Genomic DNA, 27797 nt, shown 5'->3' on the forward strand with positions numbered 1-27797 from the left:
CTGCAGCTCGGGGATCAACGGATTTTGGATTTTATACAATGTACATGTAGTTGTACAAGATTGTACAGTAATCATCATACATGTACATGTCTCTGGCCCTGTAGATGGCTCAAAAAGGCATACTTTTCAATTGATTTCCCTTGCATATTGAATTTTTAGTTCCTTTCAACTGCAATATGAAAATAAAGTACACATTGACATAGAGCAAGAAAAGAGCTTGATTTTGATATGCATGTCATACTATACAAAATATGGGTTCACATACATTCAAATGGGACTTCGGTTATAAGGACACTTCGCGAATAAGGACACTTTTCTGATGCCCCGCCGAATGTCGTTATTGGCGAAGTTGACTGTAGGTGGCCTTATTGGCCTCTTCAGAAAAACGAACCTCCTCGAAACTCTACAACCTCATCCGATGGCATGATGACATTCACATCGCCAACAAAGGGTTTTCTTTTCTCCCAGTTCCAGATCGAAATGTTGGAGCGCCATGATGACAGTTGTGGTTACAAACAGTCGCTCTTCTGCTTTAGTTTATTAGTTACATGTAGCTATGTATTTGATCTCAGTGTTGATTTTCTACACTCTTTCCGCGCATCTCAGTGTTGATTTTCTACACTCTTTCCGCGCAATCCGGTGCCTTGTATTATATGAAACATGCGGCAAGTTAGCCAATGCATATCTAATATTGACTGAGTACGAGGTCAATAGGAAATAGAAGCAGATGTGAATGGGCTCCTCCAACAAGTTGAGGAAGATGAAACTTTATTGCGGAGTCGCTCGCGAAGGAGAGCCGGATGAGCCTCAACCAAAGCGTGTAATGCTCAGCAACCTGCGATTTGTCGAGATTTCCGATAAAGACCTGGGAAAAATCCGCCCAGTCGACAATGTGAATGGCCACCACGATACGAGACGAGCAAAAAAGGCACTATGGACTACAAGTATTATTATACTACCAGAAAACAATCACCAAACACAATGCATTGTGGCTGTATGCACCTGTACTGTGTGCAGGTAACTGGTTATGTACATAATCATTGTACATGATTGTATCTCTTTGCAAAATAATTTTGGCTACATGTAGCCTTGTACTTGTACTAACTTGTACTTGTAGGGTGCACACGGGAAACACATTCCAGTCACTCATAGTCATACTCGTACTCGATCAGTACCGCTGTACATCCATCCCTTGCCTTGCTTGAAGTTGCCGCTATCGAGGCGCGGGTCCGCGGTACTGCCCTCGTACTCGTGCAGGAACTAACTGTTACGTGTACTTGTAGTTGTACATACAATCAATTGAATCATAATAATAATTAGGTGCTCAGGGCATCAAGTGCTCACATTTTCTTTTTTTCTTGCTTCTTGTAGCAAGTGATTTTGAAGCATTGGCACTTGAGTTCGGAGAGGTCGAGAAATTTGAGTAACAATATGTCGTACTCTGATCATAGCAATGTCGCCTATGCTTCACGCTCTGGACGAGGGCTGTGCAGTGGCTCTCGCTCGTGTGTACAGTGTAGGGCCGTTACTGAGTTATCGTCCCGTACCCCGTCGTCCCGGACGTCACTTCTACCTACTGAAGTGCGCCGTGCCATCTTTGCCAGCGAGTCCACCTCTTGAAGAATGGCCACCTTGTGTACAGCGATAGATATGAGCTCTGAAACAGAACTGCTGCTTGTAGTGGGCACTGGTAGTGGCACTATGCTACGCCGCTGCTTTCCGCGCTTCCCGTTTTCTAGCCTGGAAGAGTGGAATGGCGAATAGGCGTTGTTTCAGACTGCAACGCAACCTGCACCAGCGTTAGCGGAAACCTCAAAGGAAACACTGTTGTTGACGTCCGTCACGCGTAACGTTCATGTTTTGTTGATCGTCAACTGAAGACCGTGATCAGATAGATTACAAACCAGTCTCTCGACGTGCGGGTTGCTGGAACTTACTTGGATCGACGCGCGGCGGGGAAAGGAGGCCAGGTGGGAAAGGAGGTCAGGAGTCTTGAAATACGGCCCAACCTCCACCCATCTTGCCGGTGGTGACGCGTATCCACAGTACAAGTGAGTAGAGTTGTAAAACCGACCATGTCTATCTACCGGTATTACCATGATTACGGTTGTAACACATGGACACTGACTGTGATGGTATGCGTAGATCTACGAACACGTAGTGTAAATCCTTTCTCAGGAATCAATGGTAGGGTGATGGAGTTCTTGGAGGGACTTCACATCTCCAGTTATGTACTTCGACCATGCTGGCACTAAACTGGAAGTATTGGCTGAGAGAAGCAGTGTACAGGTTGGACATTGGTGAAAGTTTACTAGTACTAGTACTACTAGTAGGTCACGATTGTGCTGCACATGCACAATCTGTGCTCGGAGGGATAACTGCACACTCATGCTTGACTTTCAGTTCATCATGGAGTGTGCTGCATGCGTGTCAGTATGTCACAGCTGAGCAACAGTTGACAAAGCTGCCAGGCATCATACATACATAATATTATGTGTACATGGCAGGGTTCTAACCAGGCTCCCCCCCCCCCCCCCCCCCCTACCCTCCTTTGGCTAGAACCCTGCATGGAATGAAGAAAAGCAAGAATTTTCCAAAAAAAACTACAAAAACCGTGGCGAGGAGACAACAATTTAAAAGTAATGCAATAAAAGGAACTGATTGTGCCGTCATGTCCACACACACAGTGACACACACAAAGCAACGTAACAAGGTTTGTATCCAGAACATTTTCTTGTGACATTATTCCGTGAATAACATCGCTAATCCGTAACATGAAAAAAACGTTTATGGAAAAGAAAAAAAGGACCAAGGAACTACAAGTTATGCCTATAATGTCCACTAACACCACCAGTTACTAAAGAATCAGCTCATGCGATAACATTGCACGACACTGAGCGACAGTACTGATGTCCTACGTTTTGCATGATTGTTGTTTGCATTGCTTCCCCTTTTATTGATCTTCACATCTTTGAGCCACACAAGTCGTGTGGAATGTTGCTTTACATCCTTGAATCGTGGTTTGACCGTATTTTCCAATGATCTTGTCAGTATCGTCATCGACATGCATGTACATCTGCCAACGTCCTTCACAGCTGATACTTTCAGCTCGTGCTTGTCTTGGTTGCGCTCACCATCCCCTCCTATGTTATCATACAACTTAGAATATTCCAAGTTGGAAGGCTGTTGGAGTGCGCATCCAAGATGTGCTAGTGCTGTTAGCCAGTTAGTTGTAGAACGTCAGTACTGTCGGTCAGTGTCGTGCAATGTTATCGCATGAGCTGATTCTTTTTATTGTTTAGTAACCGGTGGTGTTAGTGGACATTATGATGTATATGGATTCCCCCATGCCATATTTCACCTGTAGTTCATGTACTCCCGTACTAAATTTGTACCACAGTTGTATGACCTCGCACCATAATGGCATGCTTGCTTGGCTTGGGAGATACTTCCGTGCTTCATGTGTTTTGCCTCTTCAGTTGTGTTTTCCTTCTCTTCGGATTTGTTTTATAATAAATGTCTTCTTGCTAACTGTAGACATATCATGGCGCAGTGAACTGTTCGTTCCTTGTAGAACTCACCTGTGTGTTTAGTTTCTCGTGCTTTGTGTTTGCACCTCGTTGTGTTGCGCACTGGCTGATTTTTTTGTAGTTTGTTCGTGGTACCAGCATTTGCGTAGGTACGACCACGATGTCCGACTCAGACCCTGCTCCTGACATTGTTGCCCTGACCGCGATGTTGGCGGCACAAATGAAGTCTTCAGAGGAGAGGGAACGTAAAATGGCTGACCTATTCCAACAAACTATACAACGACTGACACAACCAACACAACAACCCGTGCAACCCAGCACCACATCACCAGCTCCAAAGCCTGTCTCTGCGGAGCGACCGATTTTACTGTCGTCCTCGACATTAGCCGACTTCACGGCATGGCAGGAAATGTGGCGAGACTATTATGAGTGCCAGCACCTGTCAGCCCAGAGCCGTGAGACCAGAGTGTCCTCGCTGCGGCAAGCTCTAGATGAGGAGCTACGCAGATTTCTCCGCGAGGGTATCGTGACTCCACCGAATTCCGATGCGGACAATGTGATTTCTGCGGTCATGGAATATTTGCGATGGCAGCGCAACCCACTCCTGGATTGTATCGCATTTTACGATAGGTGTCAATCGAAAGGCGAGTCTTTCGATTCTTTTTACACGTCGTTGAAAGAATTGCACACTAGCTGTGATTTTCCGGAAGTTATTTTGTGCTCACAATGTTCAGCACACACATGTAGTACCTGTCGCACAAGCCTGACACATGAGCGTGCTGACACACTGCGTGACAGGATTGTCATTGGAGTTAGCGACGACGCTACCCGGCACAAGTTATTGTCTGCCAAGGATTTGACCCTGAACGATGCAATCACAATTTGCCGGGCGGAGGAAGCGGCTACCACGACGAGCAGCAGTATCCTGTCCACCAGCCAGCTCAATGCTGTGCGGCGGTCCGCGTACCAACGCAGTAAGCAACAATCCCAACAGGGACAGCCTGGCAGCAAGATGTCTGCACCTGTATTGCCATCTGCATCCGCTCCCTCGTCAGGAAGCGACAAACACAGGAAGTGCCCCAATTGCGGCAGGAGCCCGCACAAAAAGTCTAGTTGCCCTGCCAGCGGCAAGAAATGTAATGGCTGTGGCAAGACTGGTCACTTTCTCGCTATGTGTAGGTCGTCGTCACAATCGGACCGGAACGTGAAGCATGTGGGCCAACTGAAGTTGCAGCGTACTCATCTTGCTGTGCAGCCTACTGTGCGTGTGTCCACCCGTTTAGCCACTGAGGATGAGGAAGTCACGCTACCCTGGGTCCCTGATACTGGCAGTGACGTCGATGCCATTGGCGAGCATCATCTTGAACTGCTTGGCAGGTTCCCCGAGAACCTCGACCATGACCCAGAGTGCGTCCTAGCGGCACCTGGAGAGCAGTTGCAGAACGTCGGCAGTATCCGTGCTTCACTTCAGGTTGGCAAAGTACAACACAGCACCGTAATCCACGTGTACAAGGGTCTGGACGATGCTATTCTATCACGTTCGTCTTTGAGTGCACTCCAGCTCCTCCCGTCAGATTGGCCTGCACACTACCCTGCTGCTAATGCTGCCGCGCTACCTAAGATCCGTGCTGTATCAAAGCCTGTTGTCAATCCTAGCTCTGCTGATATCGCTCGTGTTCGCAAAGAGCTACTGCAGGAGTTCTCGGACGTGTCTTCCGACACTGGCTTGAAGGCGATGGCAGGTCCTCCGATGGACATCCAACTTCAGCCAGATGCTGAGCCGTCATGTGTCCATACCGCGCGCCCGATTCCGTACGCGTTTCGTGACCAGGTCAAGTCACAAATGGACACAATGGTTGTCGATGGCATAATCGAGCCTGTCAGTGAGCCTAGTGAATGGTGTCAACCAATTGTGCTCGTCGACAAGAAAGGTACAGTCAAATCTGTCGTAAGCGACCGCCCCTTGGTGCAAGAAAAAGCGGTCTCCTACGGCAGATGGTCTCTTATGGCACATATATGGTAAATGCGGCATACCGGGCATGCATACCGGGCATGCATACCGGGCATGCATACCGGGCATGCATAATCTTCCATGTACTCAAATCGACGAGAATAATGTGATTTTTAATATCATTTTATTGGATATTCAATAGAATATAGGAGTGCACAAACCCAAGAATAGTGCACAATTATCAGGGCTAATCTTGAGAGCTACAGCGCAGCCTCAGTACAGGCCATGGCCAGTCGATCGCACTTGTAAGACAGCGCATTTTCACACCTTGCAGTTGACAGCGCACTGGCAAGTACAGTTTCGCACCTGACTGAACCTGGGTCGCGGTCGCTTACAGCAGATATGAATGCAGCCATTGTGCATGAAATCGCGGTCGCTGGTCGCGCACAGCAGATGGTTGCTCTGGACAGATCAGTTTGTATGTGAAACCGTCGGTGCACGGAAAATCGGTCGCTAACAGTAGATGGTCGCCTACAGCAGAGGTCGCTATCGGCAGATTTGACTGTACCTCCGAGAAACGCCTCACCGTCGATTTCAAACGACTGAATGACCAAGTCCTGAGACCAGCCCACCCTGTTCGCATCGCTCGCGATGTGGTTTCTGGTATTGGATCGGCACAGTTCCTCACCAAGCTTGACGCAAGGCACGGATTCTGGCAAATCCCACTGAGTGAGCAGGCATGTCCAATAACCACATTCATCACCCCGTACGGCAGGTATCGTTTCCTACGCAAGTAACGCAACCCTCAAGGCCTGATTTCCGCCGGGGATGTTTTCAACTGCCGCACTGATGCTGCGTTCGATGCAATCCCGAATTTCGCCAAGGTTGTAGATGATTGCCTGGCCTATGATGACGACTTTGCCTCCCATGTCACCCATGTCCGTGACATCCTGCTGTATGCTCGACAGCATGGCATTACTCTGAGCCCGTCCAAATTCACCTTTGCGTCACGTCACATCCATTTCTGCGGCTACATTGTCAGTCCAGACGGCTGGGTTGTTGACGATGACAAGGCAGCGGCTATTCGCGATTTTCACATTCCTGCGAACCGCACTGATTTGCGTTCGTTTCTTGGCCTGGTGAACCAGTGTAGCGAGTTCTCATCACACCTCGCCGCCTGCACCACTCCGCTTCGTGGTCTGTTGAAGACGACCCGTGAATTTGTCTGGGATGCCAACCACACTGTTGCGTTCGAGAAGACCAAGTCTACTCTGCTGTCTCCTCCTATCCTGGCCTTCTACCAGCATGGACACGACCTCCGTCTGGAGACTGATGCCTCTGCACTACGTGGTCTTGGCTTCGTTCTGTGGCAGAAACAGGACGATAAGTGGCGAATCATCCAGTGTGGCTCCCGCTACCTCTCTGACGCCGAATCTCGCTATGCTGTTGTTGAGCTCGAGATGCTCGCCGTCGTTTGGGCCGTGCACAAGTGCAAGTTGTACTTATCCGGCACCCCATTTGATCTGATCACTGATCACCGTCCGTTGATCCCGATTATCAACGCGTATTCTCTAGATCAGATCGAGAATCCTCGTCTTCTCCGTCTTTGCCTGAAGCTGCCGTCGTTTCAAGTGCACGCTTCCTGGCAAAAAGGCTCTGATCACGCATTTGCTGATGCGCCATCTCGCAATCCCGTCGGCATCCCGTCTTCAGATGATGAACTCGGCGACGCCCTTGCTCTTCATTGCCGCAGCATGCGTGTCTGCATGCTCCGTGATGATGGTCCTCACCCCAACCTGAAGTTTGTTGAACTTTGAGCAGCCGCCTCAGCTGATCCTGTATATCAGTCTCTTGTCCAGTGCGTTCTGCATGGTTTTCCCCGCTCGTCAGCGTGATCTGGATGCTCCACTCCAACCCTTCTGGAATGGACGTGAACACCTGTCAGTGGACCAGGGCATCGTCATGAAAGGCCAACGCATTCTTGTTCCCTTGGCTATGCGTCAACGCGTTCTTGCTAACCTTCATGCCTCGCATCAAGGCCTCGTCCGCACTAAGGATCGCGCCGACAGCTCGTGTACTGGCCTGGTCTCACCGCCGACATAGACACCCTTGTCCGTGCCTGTTCCGCGCGTCGAGAATTCCAGTCGTCGCAGTCAGCCGAACTACCGATGAATGACCGTCATCCTACTCTGCCATTCGGGTTTGTGTCCACTGATCTGTTCTCTTGCCAAGGCTATGAGTTTCTTGTTTATGTCGACCGTCTGACTGGTTGGCCGTGCGTTGTACGAACCGGCAGGACCACGTCATCACACGATGTCATTCTCGCTTGTCGTCGTTGGTTTGCCGATCTGGGTGTGCCTGCTGTACTGTGCACCGACGGTGGCCCCCAGTTTGCATCGAAGAGGTTTGCCGACTTCTGTAGCCGTTGGCAAGTGCAACGCGTATCCTCTTCCCCGCATTATCCCCAGAGTAATGGACATGCGGAAGCCGCAGTGAAAGCTATGAAGCGCTTGCTGCTCAAGACCTCGTCAAATGGCAATCTCGACACAGATGCATTTCGTCGTGGTCTACTGGAGTGGCGGAATACGCCCGGTCCGTCTGGCAAGAGCCCAGCTGAGCATCTTCTCGGGCATCCACTTCGGTCTTTCGTCATTGCTGAGTGGACGCAGTTTGATCCTGTGGATGTCCAGGATCCGAAGACGAAGCGTTGGACAACCCGTGGCGTGATTGTGGCCATTGGGCAGCACCGTGACTATTTCGTCAAGTTGGCTAGTGGTCGAGTTTATTGGAGAAATCGCCGTTTTCTTCGTCCGTTCTCTCCACCTGTGCCGTCACCAGAACCATGTGTTTCACCACAGCCGTCTGTTGCCGTTGCTCCTGCTACGCCTCCCCCTCTGCGTCGCAGCATACGAGCACACCAACCACCCTCTCGTTTGAACATTTCCTCCACCCGTGGACAGTCTTATGCATCTTGATTTGTTCTGGACACATCGTGTACATGTTCTTGAGGATTTTCTTATATCGTATCTTTCTGTATCCTTGTGTGGCATGCTATGTCTGTTCCGCCGTGTGCTATGGGCCGTTGTTTGCCATACTTATTAATTTCTTGTTTTGATTTGATTTGACAGATAATACTGGATTTGTTTTCTCAGCATTATCTCGAAGGGGCGTGATGTATATGGATTCCCCCCATGCCATATTTGACCTGTAGTTCATGTACTCCCGTACTAGATTGTACCACAGTTGTATGCCCTCGCACCATAACGGCATGCTTGCTTGGCTTGGGAGATACTTCCGTGCTTCATGTGTTTTGCCTCTTCAGTTGTGTTTTCCTTCTCTTCAGATTTGTTTTATAATAAATGTCTTCTTGCTAACTGTAGACATATCACATTATAGCGTAACTTGTAGTTCCTTAGTCCTTTTTCTATTCTATAAATGACCAGTGCTCTGCGAAAACCGACCTTAGGTGCTATTTTGGCGAAATTGAGTTTGTGCTGGATTGTTGACCCATGACCCTTTCTTCAACTTCTGGTGAAGTTTTAGGTGGATTGCATACATATTCAGTCAGATACAATGACAATTTCTTTGCACTTTTCCTGCAATATTTGGAGGAAAAATAGCAAAAATCCAGGATTTTATGCTACATTTTGGAACCAATGCTGTGAGAATTCAAGCAGGATGATTGCAACCAAACTTTGCAGAATAAATCTGTATGTCATAATCCTCAAAAGGAAAGGTTTAGGATGGCATTGGATCTTCCTGTTGTGGAGATAGACACATTCTATCTCTGTTCTGTGGATGGTGTTGCTCACGAATCTGGTGGAAGAGGTATTTGGCTCTGTTTGAGGATATGCCAGCCGGAGTGATGCGTAGAGGCAGGTGCAAAGTAGTGAAGAAGCTAGGATCAATGCCGGGTTAAAGGAGATTGATAGTTTTATCTGGTACTGGTAGTTAGAACATCTAGTTATGTCTACATCAGCCGCACACATTGTTTCGTAATCGGTGATATCATGGCAGTCTCTTTTCCAAATCTTGCCAAACGTACTGTATGCAGCTTTGCCACCAGGCTTTGTGAACGCCTGGTGAACAATCTTCTTCGTAGTGATACTGGGCAAATACATGTAGGTTGGTACTGGCTTGTTGTGCCCATGAGGAGCCGCAGGTTAAGGGAGGCCATGAACTATAGCATAATACTAGCATAGCATAATGCTCTATAAAATGCTTCAGCTCCACAACATCTTCCACAGGCAGTGCATTCCAGACTTGCACTGACAGCAGCCTGTAGATTTCAGCACCCAGGGCTTGATCCTGGAGGCACACAGAAAGACTTCCTGACATGCATGTGCATGACTTCCACACCAGCCACTGACTGTACTTCAGTAGTTCAGAGTAGTATTGTTGAGCCCCATCTATCACATCTCCCAGCATGCTGGACGCACTGGGTAGCCTCACCACGTCTCCTGAGCACGTCTAGCTTTCCGCCTACACACAAGCAGCGATCTGTCTTGATCAGGACCTGCGCTGTGTGTGCTGTAAGTGTAAGCAAGGTTTCAAGTGTCACGCTCTTGAAACAGCACCAGTGCGGAACACCTACAGCGCTTGTCAAACTTGTCACGCACCTCCTGGATTGTAGACAGTACTTGAACCGATTTTCTTGGTCTGCACTCTGTGTATTGCCGGCATTGAGGGGCTGGGCTGGTGGCAGAACGGACGCCTGATCGAAATTCTCCTCCGCATCACCGTCCAGCTCGATCAGCGTTACGTCCTGCGATTCCACATCCGACTCTCCTCGGCACTGCTGTCATCAGAACTGCGATTGGACCAGGCCAAAAAAATGACTATTCATCGTGAAGGAGTTCGGCTAAAACCTCTGGGGAGAAGCCCACAGCAATTTGAGCTAGCGACCGTCTTCTGCTTCGTTCCGCCATGACTCTCACCTTGTAATCTTCAAAAATCGACAGATCGTGACGTTTTGTTCTTTTTCTCGAAAAAATTACGAAGCACCTAAGGTCGGTTTTCGCAGAGCGCGGGTCAAATTTATCCTTGGCTCTCCATCCGAGTCCATGAAATAACATAGACTTATTATTTTTAAATACCATCTGGAGCTAACCATTTATTTAAATTATTATTTTATTCATATCTCTCTAGGGCCGTCTCCACAGACATACATGTATGGTCTCCTTACTGGGTACCCTAGCCAATCTACGATTACGATACGAAATTGACTTGGTGAAGCAGCAAGGCGGACCGATTCCGGGACTGAGTTCCAGTGGTCAGAGGCTAAAAAAGAAAGAGAGGAATAACCAAATCGAGAGGAGGCTCGTGGCAGTAAAAGTCCAAGAGAGTCTTGAGACCTTCTGCAGGTGTGGCTGCGTGCCTCAGAATTGGCAGGAAGGCGGCATGGAAGGGCACTGGCAGAAGAATAAATGCCTCTGAATACCATACAAAATAAACTTGGCCGGAGTTTTATGTTCGGTTTGTTGATGACTCGTTTACCTATTTTTCCACCAAATCAGAAAACTTCATTGCACATGTACATGACTGTACTCATATTGGCATCTACTTCAAGTACATGACTGCTGTACTGGCATCTACATGACTGCTGTACTGGCATCTACATGACTGCTGTACTGGCATCTACATGACTGCTGTACTGGCTGCTTGTAGCGGGAGCATTGTACCTCATGCAAGGAGATGAATATGTGTTTCCTTATCGAAGGAAGGTGATCTGGACTGTCTTATCCATTCTATAACATGTGTATATGCGTGTACGTGCTCGTGTGTGTGTGTGTGTGTGTGTGTGTGTGTGTGTGTGTGTGTGTGTGTGTGCGTGTGCGTGCGCGCATGAATGCATGCATATGTGCCTGTATGTATGTGTGCATGCGTATGTGTATGCATGTGTGTGTGTGTGTGCGTTTTATGTGTGTGTGCGTTTTATGTGTGTGTGTGCACGCATATTTGTATGTGTGTGTGTGTGTGTGTGTGTGTGTGTGTGTGTGTGTGCGTGTGTGTGTGTGTGTGTTTGTGTGTTCAGCATGGATCCAAGGTGGTCTTCAATCGACCCTTTGCTTTCAATCGAGATTGGCTGCCTGTTTGGAAAGGCTAAGGTATGTTGAAAGAATGGACTATGTCAGAGATTGTTTGTTGTACTTTCTTCTAATGTACCTCCATGAAGTTCCAATCTAGCATGTCGCAATTAACACCGCTCAAAGTTGTGTTCTAGCATGGATGTGATGGCCAATCCTTTGTGTTCTAGCATGGATGTGATGGCCAATCCTTTGTGTTCTAGCATGGATGTGATGGCCAATCCTTTGTGTTCTAGCATGGATGTGATGGCCAATCCTTTGTGTTCTAGCATGGATGTGATGGCCAATCCTTTGTGTTCTAGCATGGATGTGATGGCCAATCCTTTGTTCCTCTTCTCATGAACCCTCCATTGTATGGGGGTACTAATGGGGTACTAATGGGGTACTAATGGGGGTATGGGGGTACTAATGGGGGTATGGGGGTACTAATGGGGGTACTAATGGGGGTATGGGGGTACTAATGGGGTATGGGGGTACTAATGGGGGTACTAATGGGGTACTAATGGGGGTATGGGGGTACTAAACTACAACAAAGGTGCTGTGTGCAGCTGCTGTGTTCTGCTGGCAGCGTCCTCATCTTGGCCGGTACAAAGGATGAGCTGACCCTGCGCTAAAAGTGATAACATGAGCACGTACTGTGCACTGTTTTTCATCATTCTGTGAGAGCCAGCCGTAGCCTGGTGAGAAGGCATCACCGCCTGTTCACTTGGTGAAGTAAAATATAGAATACCATACCATACGACTAGTGTATATGTTATTAAGTAGCAGCTTGAAGTGCAGCCTGTAGGCTGTAGGCTGTAGCATGACCCGCACTCTGTAGAATACTACTGATGCATTTCCTGTGCATCCTTGGTTTGGTGCAAGACTAGTCCGACAACAAGCACTACACCAAGCATGGCACCGCGATCACCTATGCTGCTTTCATTTACCACTGTTTGGTAATGCTGAAAGTCTTAGGTGGTTCACTTCTTCCTTTTCGAGCATTGGGAGGCCAATTTAAAAGAAGCAGGAAAGTGCTGATTCTTATACTTCAAGTAATACGTTTGGTGATGAAGTCGTGTCTTTTGTTTTCTTTTTGCAGAATCAGAAATTGGAGATGAAACCAAAGAACATCGCCCTGACCCAGAGAAAAAGTATGTCTTCAAATACGCTGGGGTTTACCACAGAGCAGTCTGCATGATACGATTGCTTGCCCATTGTAGGTAGGACAGTGTTTTCTTGAATCTGGACCGACAGTTTGTAAAATAATCTTGGTTACTCCATTCCCGCATTTCTACTACTAGTAGTCTTGAATATGTATACAGCCCCAATAGAATGCAATACAATGATTCTTACAGTCAAATTGAGTCAATGCATGGCTATCTCATTTGCAGGCTAAGATTGCCATATCTGGTCTATGCTACTGGCGTGGGCATGGGTCAATGCTACTGGCGTGGACATGGAAATCCGGTCGCACCTCTAGCAGCCCCAGGGCGCTGGCCATGCAGCCTTGAGTACGCGTGCGGTACACACCTTCATTTATGCACTGCAGCGCTCTGGTCGCATTGGATCAACATGTGCACTGCATGCAACGTTCTGTATGCCCCGGTCATTCGACTGGATTTCCATGTCCACGGCAGTATTTTGGTGCCATTTCAAAGAGACCACGAAACTCCAACAACTCCAATAACTTGCTTTACATGTATTGCTGAATGTCACACTCTGCAGATTCGTTTGTAATCATTGTCTCCTCTAAGACCAACGAGAGAGCCAAGACAGAAATCAATCTGTCGGACATCACCAATTACCGTGAGTGTCTTGTTTTTGATTGGTTTGCTGGAAGTGACATACGCCAATGGCTTCTTCAGACTTTTCCATTCCCTCAACTGGTGAATAGCCAATGGCTTACTAAAGAGTTGTTGTTTGCAATTGTATGGCTAATGAAACTCTAAAAAGGCTGACACACCCTGAAATAGATAGGCTTTCCAATCCAAAAGTTTGAAAATCATCAGATTCTTCACATGTGAAAAGCTGTTTTCTTGGTTTTGTCAGTTGACAAACCCCCTTTTATTTACAATGCAGTTGTGTGATGTCCACCACTTTCTGAACTAGGTAACTATTGTATACCATATAAACTCGGGTGTTGAGCCTTTTCTCTTTACATATTTTATACAATCACGGCAGTTGTTTACTTACTGGAAATGTTCTTTGTGCTATTGAAGAAATGTTCCGAACAATTTCCTCACAAAACATGTGTGGGAAGAGTAACTTAACCATCCTGACTGGATACCGTGTTTTACCTGTTATAAGTCAATCCCGGGTATAAGTCGACCCCGTATCCGGAGATCTTAATTCTGTTTTCCCGCAACGAAGCACTTCTAATCACTCCCTGATGTTAACACAATCAATGAACCACATAAACACTCCTCACTGGAGGGTGAAACGTCCTAATCCTTGAAAAAGGCAAATAATCTGGCAACAATGCGTACACATGATGCACCCGTGCATGCAGTGCAGGTCATTTTTGGAAGACACCAATAGTTCCCGGTTAATAGAGAGGTTCTGCAAAACGAAAATGTGTACGAACTTTCGCTCTACGTCACGAAGTGAGAAACTTCGCACGAACTTTCGCAACTTTGGACGCGAAACTTGCAGGGAACGCAAAATGAACTTTCGTAGGAAGTCTCGTGAGATTGGGTCATGTCGTACGTGCACTTGGCGCGTGCAAACTACGAAAATGTGCAGAACACAAAGTTCGTGCGAAAATTCGTACACATTTTCGCAAGGCCTGTCGCGAAACTTTGGTCGAATTTTCGTTGTGCAGAACCTCTCTATTATAAGTGGAGTCCAGGTTGTAAGTCGACCCCCACCTTTTCTCCTTCTATCTTTAGTCGTAAAAGGTCGACTTAAAATCGGTCAACCTTGGTACTTCTCTTGCTTGATGTCAGGTCTGTTTTCAGGAGAAGGCCTGGCAACACCTCTGCTTCGGATGAATGCATGGAATGGCGAGTACACAATCAAGTTTGATGTAGACAGAGATAGAGCTAACTGGATGGCACATCTCAAAGTTGCCATTGGCATGGTGCAGAAGAACTTTGAATGTAAGCACACGTCTCAGGGTGATGATCCTTCTGCTGCTGTTGCTGTTGCTGTTGCCGCCGCTGTTGCTGCTGCCGCTGCTGCTGCTGCCGCTGCTGTTGCTGCTGCTGCCGCTGCTGCTGCCGCTGCTGTTGCCGCTGCTGCTGTTTCTGCTGCTGCTGCTGCTGCCGCTGCTGCTGCTGCTACTGCTGTTGCTGCTGCTGCTCCGGCTGCTGCTGTTGCTGCTGCCGCTGTTGCTACTGCTGCTGCTGCCGCCGCTGTTGCTGCTGCTGGTGCTGCTGCTGTTGCTGCTGCTGCTACCGGTGCCGCTGCTGCTGTTGGTGCTGCTGCAGCTGTTGCTGCTGCCACTGTTGCTGTTGTTGCTGCTGCCGCTGCTGCTGCCGCTGCTGTTGCTGCTGCTGCCGCCGCTGTTTTTGTTGCTACTGCTGCTGCTGTTGCTGCTGCTGCTTTTGCTGCTGCTGCTGCTGTTGCTGCTGCTGCTTTTGCTGCTGCTGCTGTTGCTGCTGCTGCTGCCGCCGCTGTTGCTGCTGCTGCTGGTGCTGCTGCTGTTGCTGCTGCTGCTGCTGCTACCGCTGCTGCTGCTGCCGCTGCTGCTGTTGCTGCTGCTGCTGCTGCTGTTGATCTCCGATTCCTGCCAAAACGAGGCAAAATTGAATGAGAAAATTTAAATAAGATATCGCCATTATAAAACAAGATAATGACAATGATAATTATTAACATTGTATTTTATGTGGAGAGAAAGCTCCTGAATCCCTGATGATGCCCTCCTGGCAGTCCTGGGTAAACATTTGGAAACGATTATTGTACGTGGTGTATCCAAGAACTGTGCGTGTGTTGCGGATTGGAGGTGAAATAAAACATGACAAGGCTACAACCGAGCTACAAAGTGCTCACGTGCTCCTGCACTACACCAGTCACCTGGTCACCGTGCCTAGCGGCCCTAGCCTTGCGCCTACTCCTGTCACTCGAGTTGAACCTTGGTGTGAAAGTTGTCGCCTGCTGGCGCGGTGACCAGGTGACTTTGGCACGCAGGAGCACGTGACCGCTTGTTCAACCATGTCCGATTGGGAATAAAGGAGGAATGCTGCATCGCAGCCTTTTCGAACCAAAACCAGTCGACTCCGCGTCCAAAAGGCTACAACATATGGGCCAATCGCGGTCATCCGTGCTTTTATAAGAACGAAATGGTGCTTTTAGTGACTTTTGCATACAAATTCCCATCTAGTAGAGCGCAGTCACCCAGTTTCGGTGGAAGTGCGCGAGTTCGATTGGGAATACAGGAGGAATGGAGCGTATCAGCTTCCTCGGACCAAGACCATTCGACTCAGCACACCGAAGGGTACAACTGGTGAAAAGTTGATTTTAGCCTTAACTTCCCCTTTAAAGGGGAAGTTAAGGCAAAAATCAAAATTTCACCAGTTGTAGTCTTCGGGGTGCTGAGTCGAATGGTCTTGGTCCGATAAAGATGAGACGCTCCCTTCCTACTTGAATCCCAATCGAACTCGCGCACTTCCACCGAAACTGGGTGACTGCGCCCTACTAGATGGGGATTTGTATGCAAAATGTCACTAAAAGCGCCATTTCGTTTTTATAAAAGCACGGATGACCGCGATTGGCCCATATGTTGTAGTCTTTTGGACGCTGAGTCGATTGATTTTGGTCCGAAAAGGCTGCGATGCAGCATTCCTCCTTTATTCCGAATCGAACATAGTTGAACAAGCGGTCACGTGCTCCTGGGTGCCCAAATCACCTGGTCACCACGCCAGCAGGCGACAACTTTCACACCAAGGTTCAACTCGAGTTCAACTCGAGTGACAGGACTGCACCCAAAAAAGGTCAAACAGGCTAGTAAGTTGTACCCTGCAGGCACGGTGACCAGGTGACTGGTGTACGCAGGAGCACGTGACCGCTTGTTCAACCGTGTTCGATTTGGAATAAAGGAGGAACGCTGCATCGCGGCTTTTTCGGACAAAAACCAGTCGACTCAGCGTCCAAAAGACTACAACATATGGGCCAACCGCAGTCATCCGTGCTTTTATAAAAACTAAATGGCGCTTTTAGTGACATTTTGCATACAAATCCCCGTCTCGTAGGGCGCAGTCACCCAGTTTCGGTGGAAGTGCGCGAGTTCGATTGGGATTCAAGTAGGAAGGGAGCGTCTCAGCTTCCTCGGACCACGACCATTCGACTCAGCACCCCGAAGACTACAACTGGTGAAATTTTGATTTTTGCCTTAACTTCCCCTTTAAAGAGAGAGAAAGAGAGAGAAGTTTGGGTTAATTGAGGTCAGCAGTTGGTAGTTTTGCTCTAAGAAAATCTGCCTTGTCCAAGGCCTGCCGGGATAAGGGGAGCTCTTACTAGGTACATGAACGATAGATGCACGCTGCATTGATTACCTTGCCCGTCACAAATGTTGCTATGTAATAGCATAGTTCTCCCAGCTGTTTGTTTTTAGTTAGCTGACGATAGTGTTTGCAACAAGCACGGAGTAGTGGTGATATCCAAGTGTAGCATTCCTTCTGATAAATTCTGGGACTGTTGGTTCTTTCAACAGGGCTGTCCTACTTTCTGTTCGTGATCTATCCGTCTTCATCCGGCCACAAGGATCCTGCATTGCTGCGCCTACTGCCGGAAGATGAGCCTGTGGAGATTGTTATTGAGAACCCGATTACGCATGATGATATCCAGCGCTTCTATATGCGGCAGTTGCTAGAGTTTGACTATTCAAATGGTATGTGTAAACAACCATGACTTGCTCTGTGTGCATGATTGCGTGCCCACTTGCTTTCCGGCCTGTCCACCTGCCTCTCCACCTGCCTCTCCATCTGCTTATCTTTATACTGTACTTTTCAGTAACACTCAATCTCCCGACCAGCTAGCTGTTTCAACCTTGTTAGGCCTCCTTGGCGGAGCTCAGAGTTCCTGGTCAAACCGATCGCAATGAAGTCTGATGAACAAGAAAGCATTTTTACAGCGGCTTTTACTTTTCTTAGCATGTACAGGCATGGGTCCTAAGCTCTGAAATGGACGGGTCGCCTTGCCGTTACTAATGGTTTGAGAAAACTGATCCCGTGCAAGGTATATTAGTGACATGCATTGAGTACGGACACTAATGTCTTGTCTATTCAGTCTTCCTCATCCATGCTTTTACCATAACCTTGCGACAGCAAGCAAATTCTCCTGCATGTTGATTCTTCTCCGTTTCCTCAGGCAATATTGTGGTTCTAACATTCACCAACAACACCGCAGTGACGTCACATGAATGTGTGAAGAGCAAGTTTGACTTCAGATGTTTCTGGGCACGTAGTCTAGTGGCTGTGCTGACAAAGCGTTTAACTGCCCTCGGCCTTCCTTTCAAGTCAGCCAAAGTTGGCGGGGTAAGCCATACCGTGTTGAATGTTTACGATGGGCATTGCAAGCCAGCGTCTCACAAACAATTTCCGGACGTGCATACTTCTCTCTTCCCTGTTGCACCCTTTTGTTGTGGTTTGCAATTAGCAACCACTGACATACAATCTGTATTGTTTTACGCACGCATCCTGTCAACCGTGTGCTTCCGATTGTATTGTGGTTTGTTAGCTAAGTGAACAATCTAGTGTACACTGAATCCCGTACGATTTGAACTGCCCTGTACATAGTAGATCTACGTGCATGTAGCTTGCTGTTATGTTCCGGAGTCTTCTGGATTTATCACCTCGTGTTCTTGTACATAAAGTCAGTTGCGATCTCAGTGATCTCGAGAGTAGTCTGGAGGTTTTAGGTGCGTTTTCGGAACGCCACATGGTGTCAGAAGTCTGATTTGGAACTGTAGTACACCGACCACAATGTCATCCGCCAAGTTTCCCCTGCCAGACCCCTTCGACTTCAGTTCTCCCCAGTCGTGGTCACAGTGGACCTAACGGTTCGAGCGCTTTCGGTCCCTGTCCAAGTTGGATCAGGATGATAAAACCCGTCAAATTAGCACTTTGTTGTATACCATGGGTGCCGAGGCCGACAACATCTTTGATGCTCTCCCGCTGACGGACGACACCAGGAAAAAGTACGACTCCGTCACGGCAGCTCTGGACCAATACTTCACACCGGCTGTGAACGTCATCCACCAGAGAACAATATTTGAGCAAACAACGCCGCATTCCGGAAATTTACTAAGTTCAAATGAAAGCGTGCACTTAGAAGTTTGTAATTTAATTCATGGTGTTTGTGACACTATGTTTTTGTCGATAGGAATTCAGACGATCATTCTCAAAGGATGAAGCTCCTCTTTCTCCACAACGTAAAACGGTTGATTTTCAATCGAATCGCTTCCCTTCACCTCGCGATGATGCAACGAGTCCACGGGACAGCAGTGCCGAAAGTGAGCGATACCGTAGACGATCTGATGGACAATGGCCAGCGAATACCGCCAATAGCAGTGCAGTACCGGAAGCTACTGGAGCAGTGCTTGCCAATTCAGGAGCTGCAGGTGAGCAATCTGCCACTATACGCAGTCATGCTTGAATTTTATAACTGCACATTGTGGAACAACAAAATCTTCTTGTAGTGTTACTTGGTGTTATTGTGGCATTGCTGAGCATTGCTCAGCATTGCTATAACTTCCCACAGTTATGGGCAACCGGTTTGTAATGATGTGAAAAATTATGAACCCCTTATATGGATGATTCAAAGAGAGATTCTTCTATAATGGAGAGTGAGTGTGTGTGTGCAGCGGCGTAGGAGGGGTTTTGGAAGTGGTACGACCAAAGGTTGGCGCGGCCGAAGGCCGTTTTGGAGGGGGGTCCGGGGGACCTCCCCCGGGAAAATTTTGTAAAAAAGACACAAAATCCTGCGTTCTGGGAACTTCTGGCACAGTTTATAAGTCATAGAATTATTTCACGGGCAGAAGAGACGTGCATGGACATGCACAGATGCATGGCAGATCTACGAGTACGAGTCTAGAAAAAGGTCAAAGTCTGATGCGCATATGCATCGCGATGGATCCTGATTTTTTTATTACGGTTTTGCACGTTCCGGACGGACCACACTTTTCGAAAAGTGGTACGGCCATGGTCGTACCAGTCGTAGCGGGTGCTACGCCCCTGGTGTGTGTGTGTGTGTGTGTGTGTTCCATATGGTGCAGTAATATGTGCAGCGATTTCCAATTGATACGTTGCGGGTTCGATTCCCGACGATTATGGTCACACACGTCTTTCTTCTCTTTCTCAGACTCCTCCTGGCTTTTCTTTCATTCTCCTGGGTGGTTACCAACAGTATGTGGTGAAATGTGTGTGTGTGTGTGTGTGTGTGAAAAATGAAGAAAAAAATGAAAAAGACCAAAAAGTAGGGATTCACTGGCCAGAAAAAGCCACTTTATAGCTGTGTGGTGTAGGCCAGGCTGAATAGTGGCGGTCAATTCTTCAGCCTTGCAAGATGTTGAATGGTGCAATCCCAGCACAAGCTGCTATGGCTTCTGCTGTAGCATCGCTATCATCGCCTCCGGCGATGGGCGTCCAATGGTCCAATGGTGTGTGTGTGTGAGGTACCGTAGAGGTTGGTTGAATTTTACGTGCTCTGACCTCAAGTCGTTTGTGTCATGTACCACAGCCCTGTCCGTGTTGTGTAGACCAGGGCAGGGCTGTGGTGACCTCCGCCAGTGGCCTTGCAAGCTACTGCGGAGTTGTTGTTGCGCCGCACTCACTGCACAACTAGTCGGAAAGTTCATTTTGAGAACTTCGAAGGTCAAGGTGTGTGTGTGTGTGTGTGTGTGTGTGTGTGTATGGAGGGCATTTAAAAGTGCTTGTGTGGACAGATTGCCAGTCGTGTACGCAGGCATGTTCTGGTTACCCGCATCCAGCGACGCAGTGTTATGCAGATGTTATCATAATAAGCTATGCAATTGAACAAAACCCAGATTTCACATGGATAGCTACACGAATTTCTAATCAAGCACTTGTATGGCTATGGCAAAGTTGTTAGATTCCAGAGCTTCATCTTGACACGGTCCTCAATGGAAATCGCTGGTAGTGAGAGTTGGAAACATTGTTCAACATCCTTCTAAAACAAGTTTCAAACAATGAACGTTTACAGGTAGCAGGCATGGTTGTACTAGGACTGAGCAAACATGTCCTTCCCATTGCTTTCCCTCAATACTGTCTCCCAGTTGCCGATTGCCAGTTACCAGTTGCCAGTACACTGTACATTGTACGACTTGCAATCACCGCCTAGACACGCCATCTCCCAATCAAAACCCTAACACGACTTGCAATCACCACCTAGACATGCCATCTCCCAATCAAAACCCTAACACGACTTGCAATCACCACCTAGACACGCCATCTCCCAATCAAAACCCTAACACGACTTGCAATCACCACATAGACACGCCATCTCCCAATCAAAACTCTAACACGACTTGCAATCACCACCTAGACACGCCATCTCCCAATCAAAAACCTAACACGACTTGCAATCACCGCCTAGACACGCCATCTCCCAATCAAAACCCTAACATTTCTTTGTGTTAACCCACAAGTGTCTCACAACGTAAACACATTGTCAGTAGTCTGTCTTGGGAAAAATAGTCAGTGGCTTCTCCATGCCTTCTTCTGCTGATGAATAAGCCGTTGCACCAACTTGCCAAACCAGGCACGAGTACATGGTAGACCCTAAGCAGGTGCACTCCACCCATTGCTATTGCAGGTGCACTCCACCCATTGCTATTGCTGGCACTCAGTGGTTTAGTGCCTGTACTGGACTACGGTATTTTCAAACTTTGTACTTTTGGTGTCCTCTGGGTCTTCAGTATTCGCCTCAACTCTGATTCTGCACAAACAAACAGGTTTATGATGCCTCTCCATGCTTTACTGGAGGCATTGAATGCGACATCCTATGAACGCAGAAAATCCAGACATTTTATTGACTGCTTGCATCCATACAGTGCCACTAGCTTCGCACCGGCCCATGGGTAAACACGAATTCACAGACACGATTTTTCCACACACAGAGTCTTCTACTTTAAGGTCTGCCAGTAACGACCACTGCCCTTACACTTGTTGGCAAAAAAATCTGATGTTTTTTGTACTGCTGATTTTGATTCGCGGGTCGGTTTTCTTTGTCCACGACAGTACATCCATGTGTGTGTGTGTGTGTGTGTGTGTGTGTGTGTGTGTGTGTGTGTGTGTGTGTGTGTGTGTGTGTATGTGTGTGTGTATGTGTGTGTATGTGTGTATGTGTGAGTTTGTGCATGTGTGTGCATGTGTGTAGATAGCGGGGGGGGGATTGAGGTTGTGCCCCCGAGGGAAAAACCTACTTGACATGTTGTGGAGTTACTTTCTGGAGGATTGACCAAGTTTACTATGAGTCTTATTGTCTCATGTAACTGCATGATTGTGTTTTATTGTGTCGCAGATTACCCAGATTCTAAGTTGCAGCAGGTTCCAGAGCATTTCCCACCAGCACCCCCACCCCCGACAAACGTGCCGGAAGAAGCGATTGACGGCGGTGAGGAATACCTAACGGACGCTTCCGCTCTTCCTCCTCCACCAGCTTTCTTATCCGAGCCACCACCTCTGTCATCTCCATCTCCATCTCCATCTGCACCCGTTACGGAGATATACCCCGATGCTACACGCGTTACGGAGATATACCCCGATGCTACACGCGTTACGGAGATATACCCCGATGCTACACGCATTACAGAGGTATATCCCAAAGCTACACACAGGACCAGGACACAGTCTATAAGCCCGTCCCCGCTTGATGCATCTGCCAAGGGAGATGGAGCTAAAGCAAAGTGCCTCACTCTTCCAAATCGAAAAATTCGTCGGATTAGCAGAGACGTTCCGACGGATAAACCCAGTGATGATGAGTATGCGCCCCTTAGCCCAGCAAAGAACACACGCCCAGTGGACTTGGAAGCGTTCCGCCGCTCTTTTAGGATTGTGCCACAATATTCTACAGATAGTGATGTTGGTGTTGCACCGGCATTGCCAGTTTCGCCAATGACTCCAACTCACGTCCCTCGCAACACTCCCACATCGACAGCATTGGGTGCGATGAGCAGGCAGGACTCGGGTTTATATGTCAACATGGAGGCATTCAGCCAATTTCACCTTCACGAAGACATCGAACCAATGTATCCACCAACCCGAAGTCCTCCCAAGCCCTCTAAGCCACCCAGAAGGCAAACGTCATTAACAGAAAATACGGAAACAGATGCACTGGATCAAGCGGCTTGTGGTAAGACACCAGGCTTTGCAGGGAAATGGGTATTTTAATTCTTGGGTGAAAGTCTCATATTCCAGGCAATTAAAGGCCAAGTTGTAGCCAACTTGATATTTAAGAGGGGCGGTTGGGAAGTCAGTGAGTACCAATTTGTTTATTGAAAAGAAGAAAGGACCAATGAACTACAAGTTAGGCTATAATGTCCACTAACACCACCAGTTACTAAACAAGCAGCTCATGCGATAACATTGCACGACGCTGACCGACGGTACTAACGTTCTACAACTAACTGGCTAACAGCTCTGGCACATCTTGGATTCGCACTCCAACAACCTTCCAACTTGGAAGATTCTAAGTTATAATATGATAACATACGAGTAGTTCCTTGGTCCTTTTTCTTTTCTATAAATTTACCCCTGGCTCTCCATCCAAGTCCATTCTTGCACACCTGATGAGCCGTACTAATTTGCTATTATTAGTTTGGGGAAGTTGGCTCTGTTACAAGAGTAATGGATAGGCATAGATGACTGCAGGAGGCTTGCAGGAATCGAGCAGGTAGAGTCCAGAGCGAAACTAATGCTGAGCATGGGAATGCCGGTGTGGGCGTAGACAGTTCAGCTGGCTGCGCCCTACATCCGCTGTGAGACCAAAGTTGTTGTAAGTGAGTTCAGATTGCTAGTATCAATCAGTGTCTTGATTGCACACCATTAGCAGCTAAACTTGGCTGCAGTTTTAAAACGCCATTGTAGCCTGCCAAGTACTTGATGAGGATGGTAGGTGCTGATTTGCTAACGTCAAGTCAGTGGCGGATCCAGGGGGGGGGGGGGGGGGCCAGGGGGCCTGGGCCCCCCCTTTGAAAATTTCGACCTTGGTCTAGGATAACAGTAGACTGTAGAATGAGCGCTCGAAATGACTTGGCGTATGAAGTGGGTCACGCGTGCTGGGTATTTTTATACGTGTCCGGGGTCACGCACTAGCACTGTACTACATGTAGTCAGCGCGCTGTGTACAACTACTGTACGCACTGCGACCTGAGGACACGGCCGCACTTCAAACATGTGAAAAACGTGCCAAAAATGCAGGGCCTGGTACTTTTTTTTATTATGCATAGCTCAGTGATCGCGTTGGGCTGAAGTCCTGTATGGTGCACGGTGCTGTCGACTTCGTCCTTCCTTTTTTCTTTTTCACTTGTCAGAAACTAAACGCTCTCTAGCTCTCTACTTCGCTTGTAGCCAACGGGTTACCTTCAGATATGCGATGAAGAGGAAAGCGTCTGACATCAGGTCGTTCTTCAGTGGACCGGTACTGGCGGTAGATAAGAGAGCTCGCGTTGAAGAGCCGTCCAAAGGTCCGTCGCGGCCGCTGTCAATCGAGTGGAAATGTTCCAGTGCAGTTTGAAAATGTCGTGAGAATGGAATAAAACTAGGGACCGGCGGATTCTGCTCGAAAAGTTGGCATATTCTGCTCGAAAAGCAGTGAAATTGGCAGAACCATACAAACCTTATGGCGGGCAATTCCTCGAATTCTGCTCCATTTTTTTATCCACATACCAAACATGCATGAAACTTACCAGAAAAAGTACCGAATTCTGCCAATTTTTCTGCCGGCAGAATCCGCCGGACCCTAAAATACAACAGCTCTTCACAACTTCAGGACTTTGTTGTTGTTGTATTAATTTTTTGTTTTTGGGGGGGGGGGGGGGCGGCGGATACCTTGGGCCCCCTCTTCGGCCAAGTCCTGGATCCGCCACTGCAAGTCGACTGAAGACTTGTTTTCAACTACTTGGCAGCTGCAGCATCTACCTGCATGCAGACTGGTACAGTTGAACAGTAGTTTGATCAACCTGAATTTAACAGTACATCCTCTGGTCCTGAGTTTTGGTGAAAGGCTAAATTAAGCAGGTACTTTAACTCACAGGGGCAAAACGACAGCTACCATACTGGCATCACTGCCGTGACTAAGGTAACTGATCACCCAAATGCAAAGGTGAAAAAACTCAACAAATCGTCTCATTATGAAAGGTGCAGAAAGTACATTGGAAAACTACGAGAATCGATCGAATGGCGAGCAGTTCTTGAAAGTGAAGTCGACACCACCTTGTCATAGAGCATCGCTGAGCAAGCACCACACGCAATTCTTGAACCTTTGATGTCTCCTAATGGAAATCATTACTGTGTGTACGTGCATGCATGGATGTGCATGCATGGATGTGCATGCATGGATGTGCATGCCTGGATGTGCATGCGTGGATGTGCATGCGTGGATGTGCATGCGTGAATGTGCATGCGTGGATGTGCATGCGTGGATGTGCATGCGTGGATGTGCATGTGTGAATGCATGCTGGTGTGCATGCGTGAATGCATGTGGGTGTGCATGCGTGAATGCATGCTGGTGTGCATGCATGAATGCATGTGGGTGTGCATGCGTGAATGCATGCTGGTGTGCATGCGTGAATGCATGTGGGTGTGCATGCGCGTGTCAGCTAGTTCGGTTGGTGGGCACTCTTATGGCAGACAGTGTTTGGTCTGGTGCCAACGGGCTTGGCGGCTTGAACGTGTATTGTTGTACCTGCCACCTTTGCTGGTTTCAGGCCCATGTACTCATGTACTCATGTACTCGCAGTTATACTTCTTTTCAAAGTACTGTATACATACATGTTGACCGGCAATGGCCTACTCGGTCTGGCAACTCTTGTGCATCAATGGTGCTAGTGAACACTGTACGATACTATCAGATCCAATCTGATTTACTAATCCATACTACAGTAGCAGCAAGTGTTACTTTCACAGTAGACAGAGGTAGATGAATTTGGATCCCCGGACGGATACCTTGATGCCGTCAATCCTTTTTCTGCACCTTGTCCTCACCCACTTACTGAGGTGTGGTGACCCCATAAGTTTGATCATTTCCAAATCCACCCAGAGTCTCGGAATCAAATCCGCGCAATTAGAGCGCATGTACAAACTTGGTGTTGTTTTGATAATACATACTCGGAGTAATAAATATAGTACTTTAGTAGTGTCCATGTCATCATTGTATTGGTGGTTTCAGTATCATAAGCACAGTTATTCTTCAGGATCATAAGCACAGTTATTCTTCAGGATCATAAGCACAGTTATTCTTCAGTATCATAAGCACAGTTATTCTTCAGGATCATAAGCACAGTTATTCTTCAGGATCATAAGCACAGTTATTCTTCAGTCTTGATAGTTTACAGTGAACTTAAGGCTCTGTTTTTCTTTGCCTTTTTTTGCTGGATGACGTAAGGGCCCCCTCTTGAATAATCCCCCCCCCCCCCCCTTGAATAGTGCGCCATCTGTGATGAACTTGGGTTCAATAGTCAATTGAGTCACCTTACCAGGATTCCTTTTGAATCCCTCTCCACTCTCCAGGTGGTGTGTGTGTGTGGGGGGGGGGGGGGGGGGGGGGGGGGGGGGAGGAGATGCACGTGACCAGTTTATGCAGTGAGTACATGTGTGTGTGTGTGTGTGTGTGTGTGTGTGTGTGTGTGTGTGTGTGTGTGTGTATGTGCGTGTGTGTGTGTATATGTGTGTGTGTGTGTGTGTGCTCGTGTGTGTGTGTGTGTGTGTGCATGTGTGCGTGTGCGTGTGTGTGTCTGTGTGCGTGTGTGTCTGTGTGTGTCTGTGTGTGTGTGTGTGTGTGTGTGTGTGTCTGTGTGTGTGTGTGTGTGCGTGTGTGGCTCATGGCATGCAGGTACAGTCAATGCACGGCAAGACCAGCAAGCGTACTCTACTAGCGAAGAGCATCGCAAGGCTTTTCGAGCTGGATCAGCTCGGCCCAAACCTGCACCTAGGCCACATAGTCTAAGAGGGCTGGACTGGACAAAGGCGAGTCACCCAAGTGAGTGAACGTAAGCGTTCAGTAGAAGACGACCCAACATATGATGATCTCAACCTGCAAAGCAAGGAACCAACGGCAGGTGTTCACATACATCCTGTGGCTGAGAGATATGAACGTGCCGTCATGTCCGCACACAGCCCACAGGACGAGGCCATGGGCTTGTTTGAGTCCTTTGAGAGCGATCCCGAGTTCCCCGAAGATGAAAATGGTTCGCAAGCGGGTGATAATGCAGTGCATTACCATCATCGGAACGCGTCTCCAATTTTCACGCCTCTAAGAAGCACTAGAAGTGGCGAGGAAGATGAGGAAGGTGATGGTTCTCTGGAGATGTTGAGCAATGGAGGGCCGGGTGCTCCTTGGATTAGACGCAATGTGTTTCAACGGCGTGTCACTGAAGGAACTGTGGATGCGCCTGAAGCGGCCGGTTTTCTCAACAATGACCATCCACATGCCCTGGAGGAGAGAGATGATTATGACAAAGAGGCTGCATCATAAGAACTAGCTTGTATTGCAAACTGCCAGTGTGTGTGTGTGTGTGTGTGTGTGTATGCACGCGGATGCGCAGGCGCACGGCACGCACATGTGTGTGTGTGTGTGTGTGTGTGTGTGTGTGTGTGTGTGTGTGTGTGTGTGTGTGTGTGTGTGTGTGTGTGTGTGTGTGTGTGTGTGTGTGTGTGTGTGTGTGTGTGTGTGTGTGTGTGTGTGTGTGTGTGTGTGTGTGTGTGTGTGTGTGTGTGTGTGTGTGTGTGTGTGTGTGTGTGTGTGTGTGTGTGTGTGTGTGTGTGTGTGTGTGTGTGTGTGTGTGTGTGTGTGTGTGTGTGTGTGTGTGTGTGTGTGTGTGTGTGTGTGTGTGTGTGTGTGTGTGTGTGTGTGTGTGTGTGTGTGTGTGTGTGTGTGTGTGTGTGTGTGTGTGTGTGTGTGTGTGTGTGTGTGTGTGTGTGTGTGTGTGTGTGTGTGTGTGTGTGTGTGTGTGTGTGTGTGTGTGTGTGTGTGTGTGTGTGTGTGTGTGTGTGTGTGTGTGTGTGTGTGTGTGTGTGTGTGTGTGTGTGTGTGTGTGTGCATACTTGAACTATTTTTAGGCCTCATATGCTT

General features: G+C 48.0%; 1 protein-coding gene across 1 annotated transcript; it reads left to right on the forward strand.

Annotated features, from left to right (window-relative positions):
* Positions 1-1906: 1906 nt before the first annotated feature.
* Positions 1907-27371, forward strand: LOC135808979 (uncharacterized). Its single transcript, XM_065322234.1, has 10 exons — positions 1907-2051; positions 11516-11588; positions 12649-12700; positions 13275-13355; positions 14495-14647; positions 17200-17376; positions 17856-18022; positions 18870-19107; positions 22029-22859; positions 26559-27371. Exons 2-10 carry the CDS (start codon positions 11517-11519, stop codon positions 26711-26713), a joined length of 1926 nt encoding a protein of 641 aa, XP_065178306.1. The 5' UTR covers positions 1907-2051; position 11516; the 3' UTR covers positions 26714-27371.
* Positions 27372-27797: the final 426 nt, after the last annotated feature.

Source organism: Sycon ciliatum, chromosome 2 (genome assembly GCF_964019385.1).
Source record: "Sycon ciliatum chromosome 2, ocSycCili1.1, whole genome shotgun sequence".
Classification (NCBI taxonomy): Eukaryota; Metazoa; Porifera; class Calcarea; order Leucosolenida; family Sycettidae; genus Sycon; species Sycon ciliatum.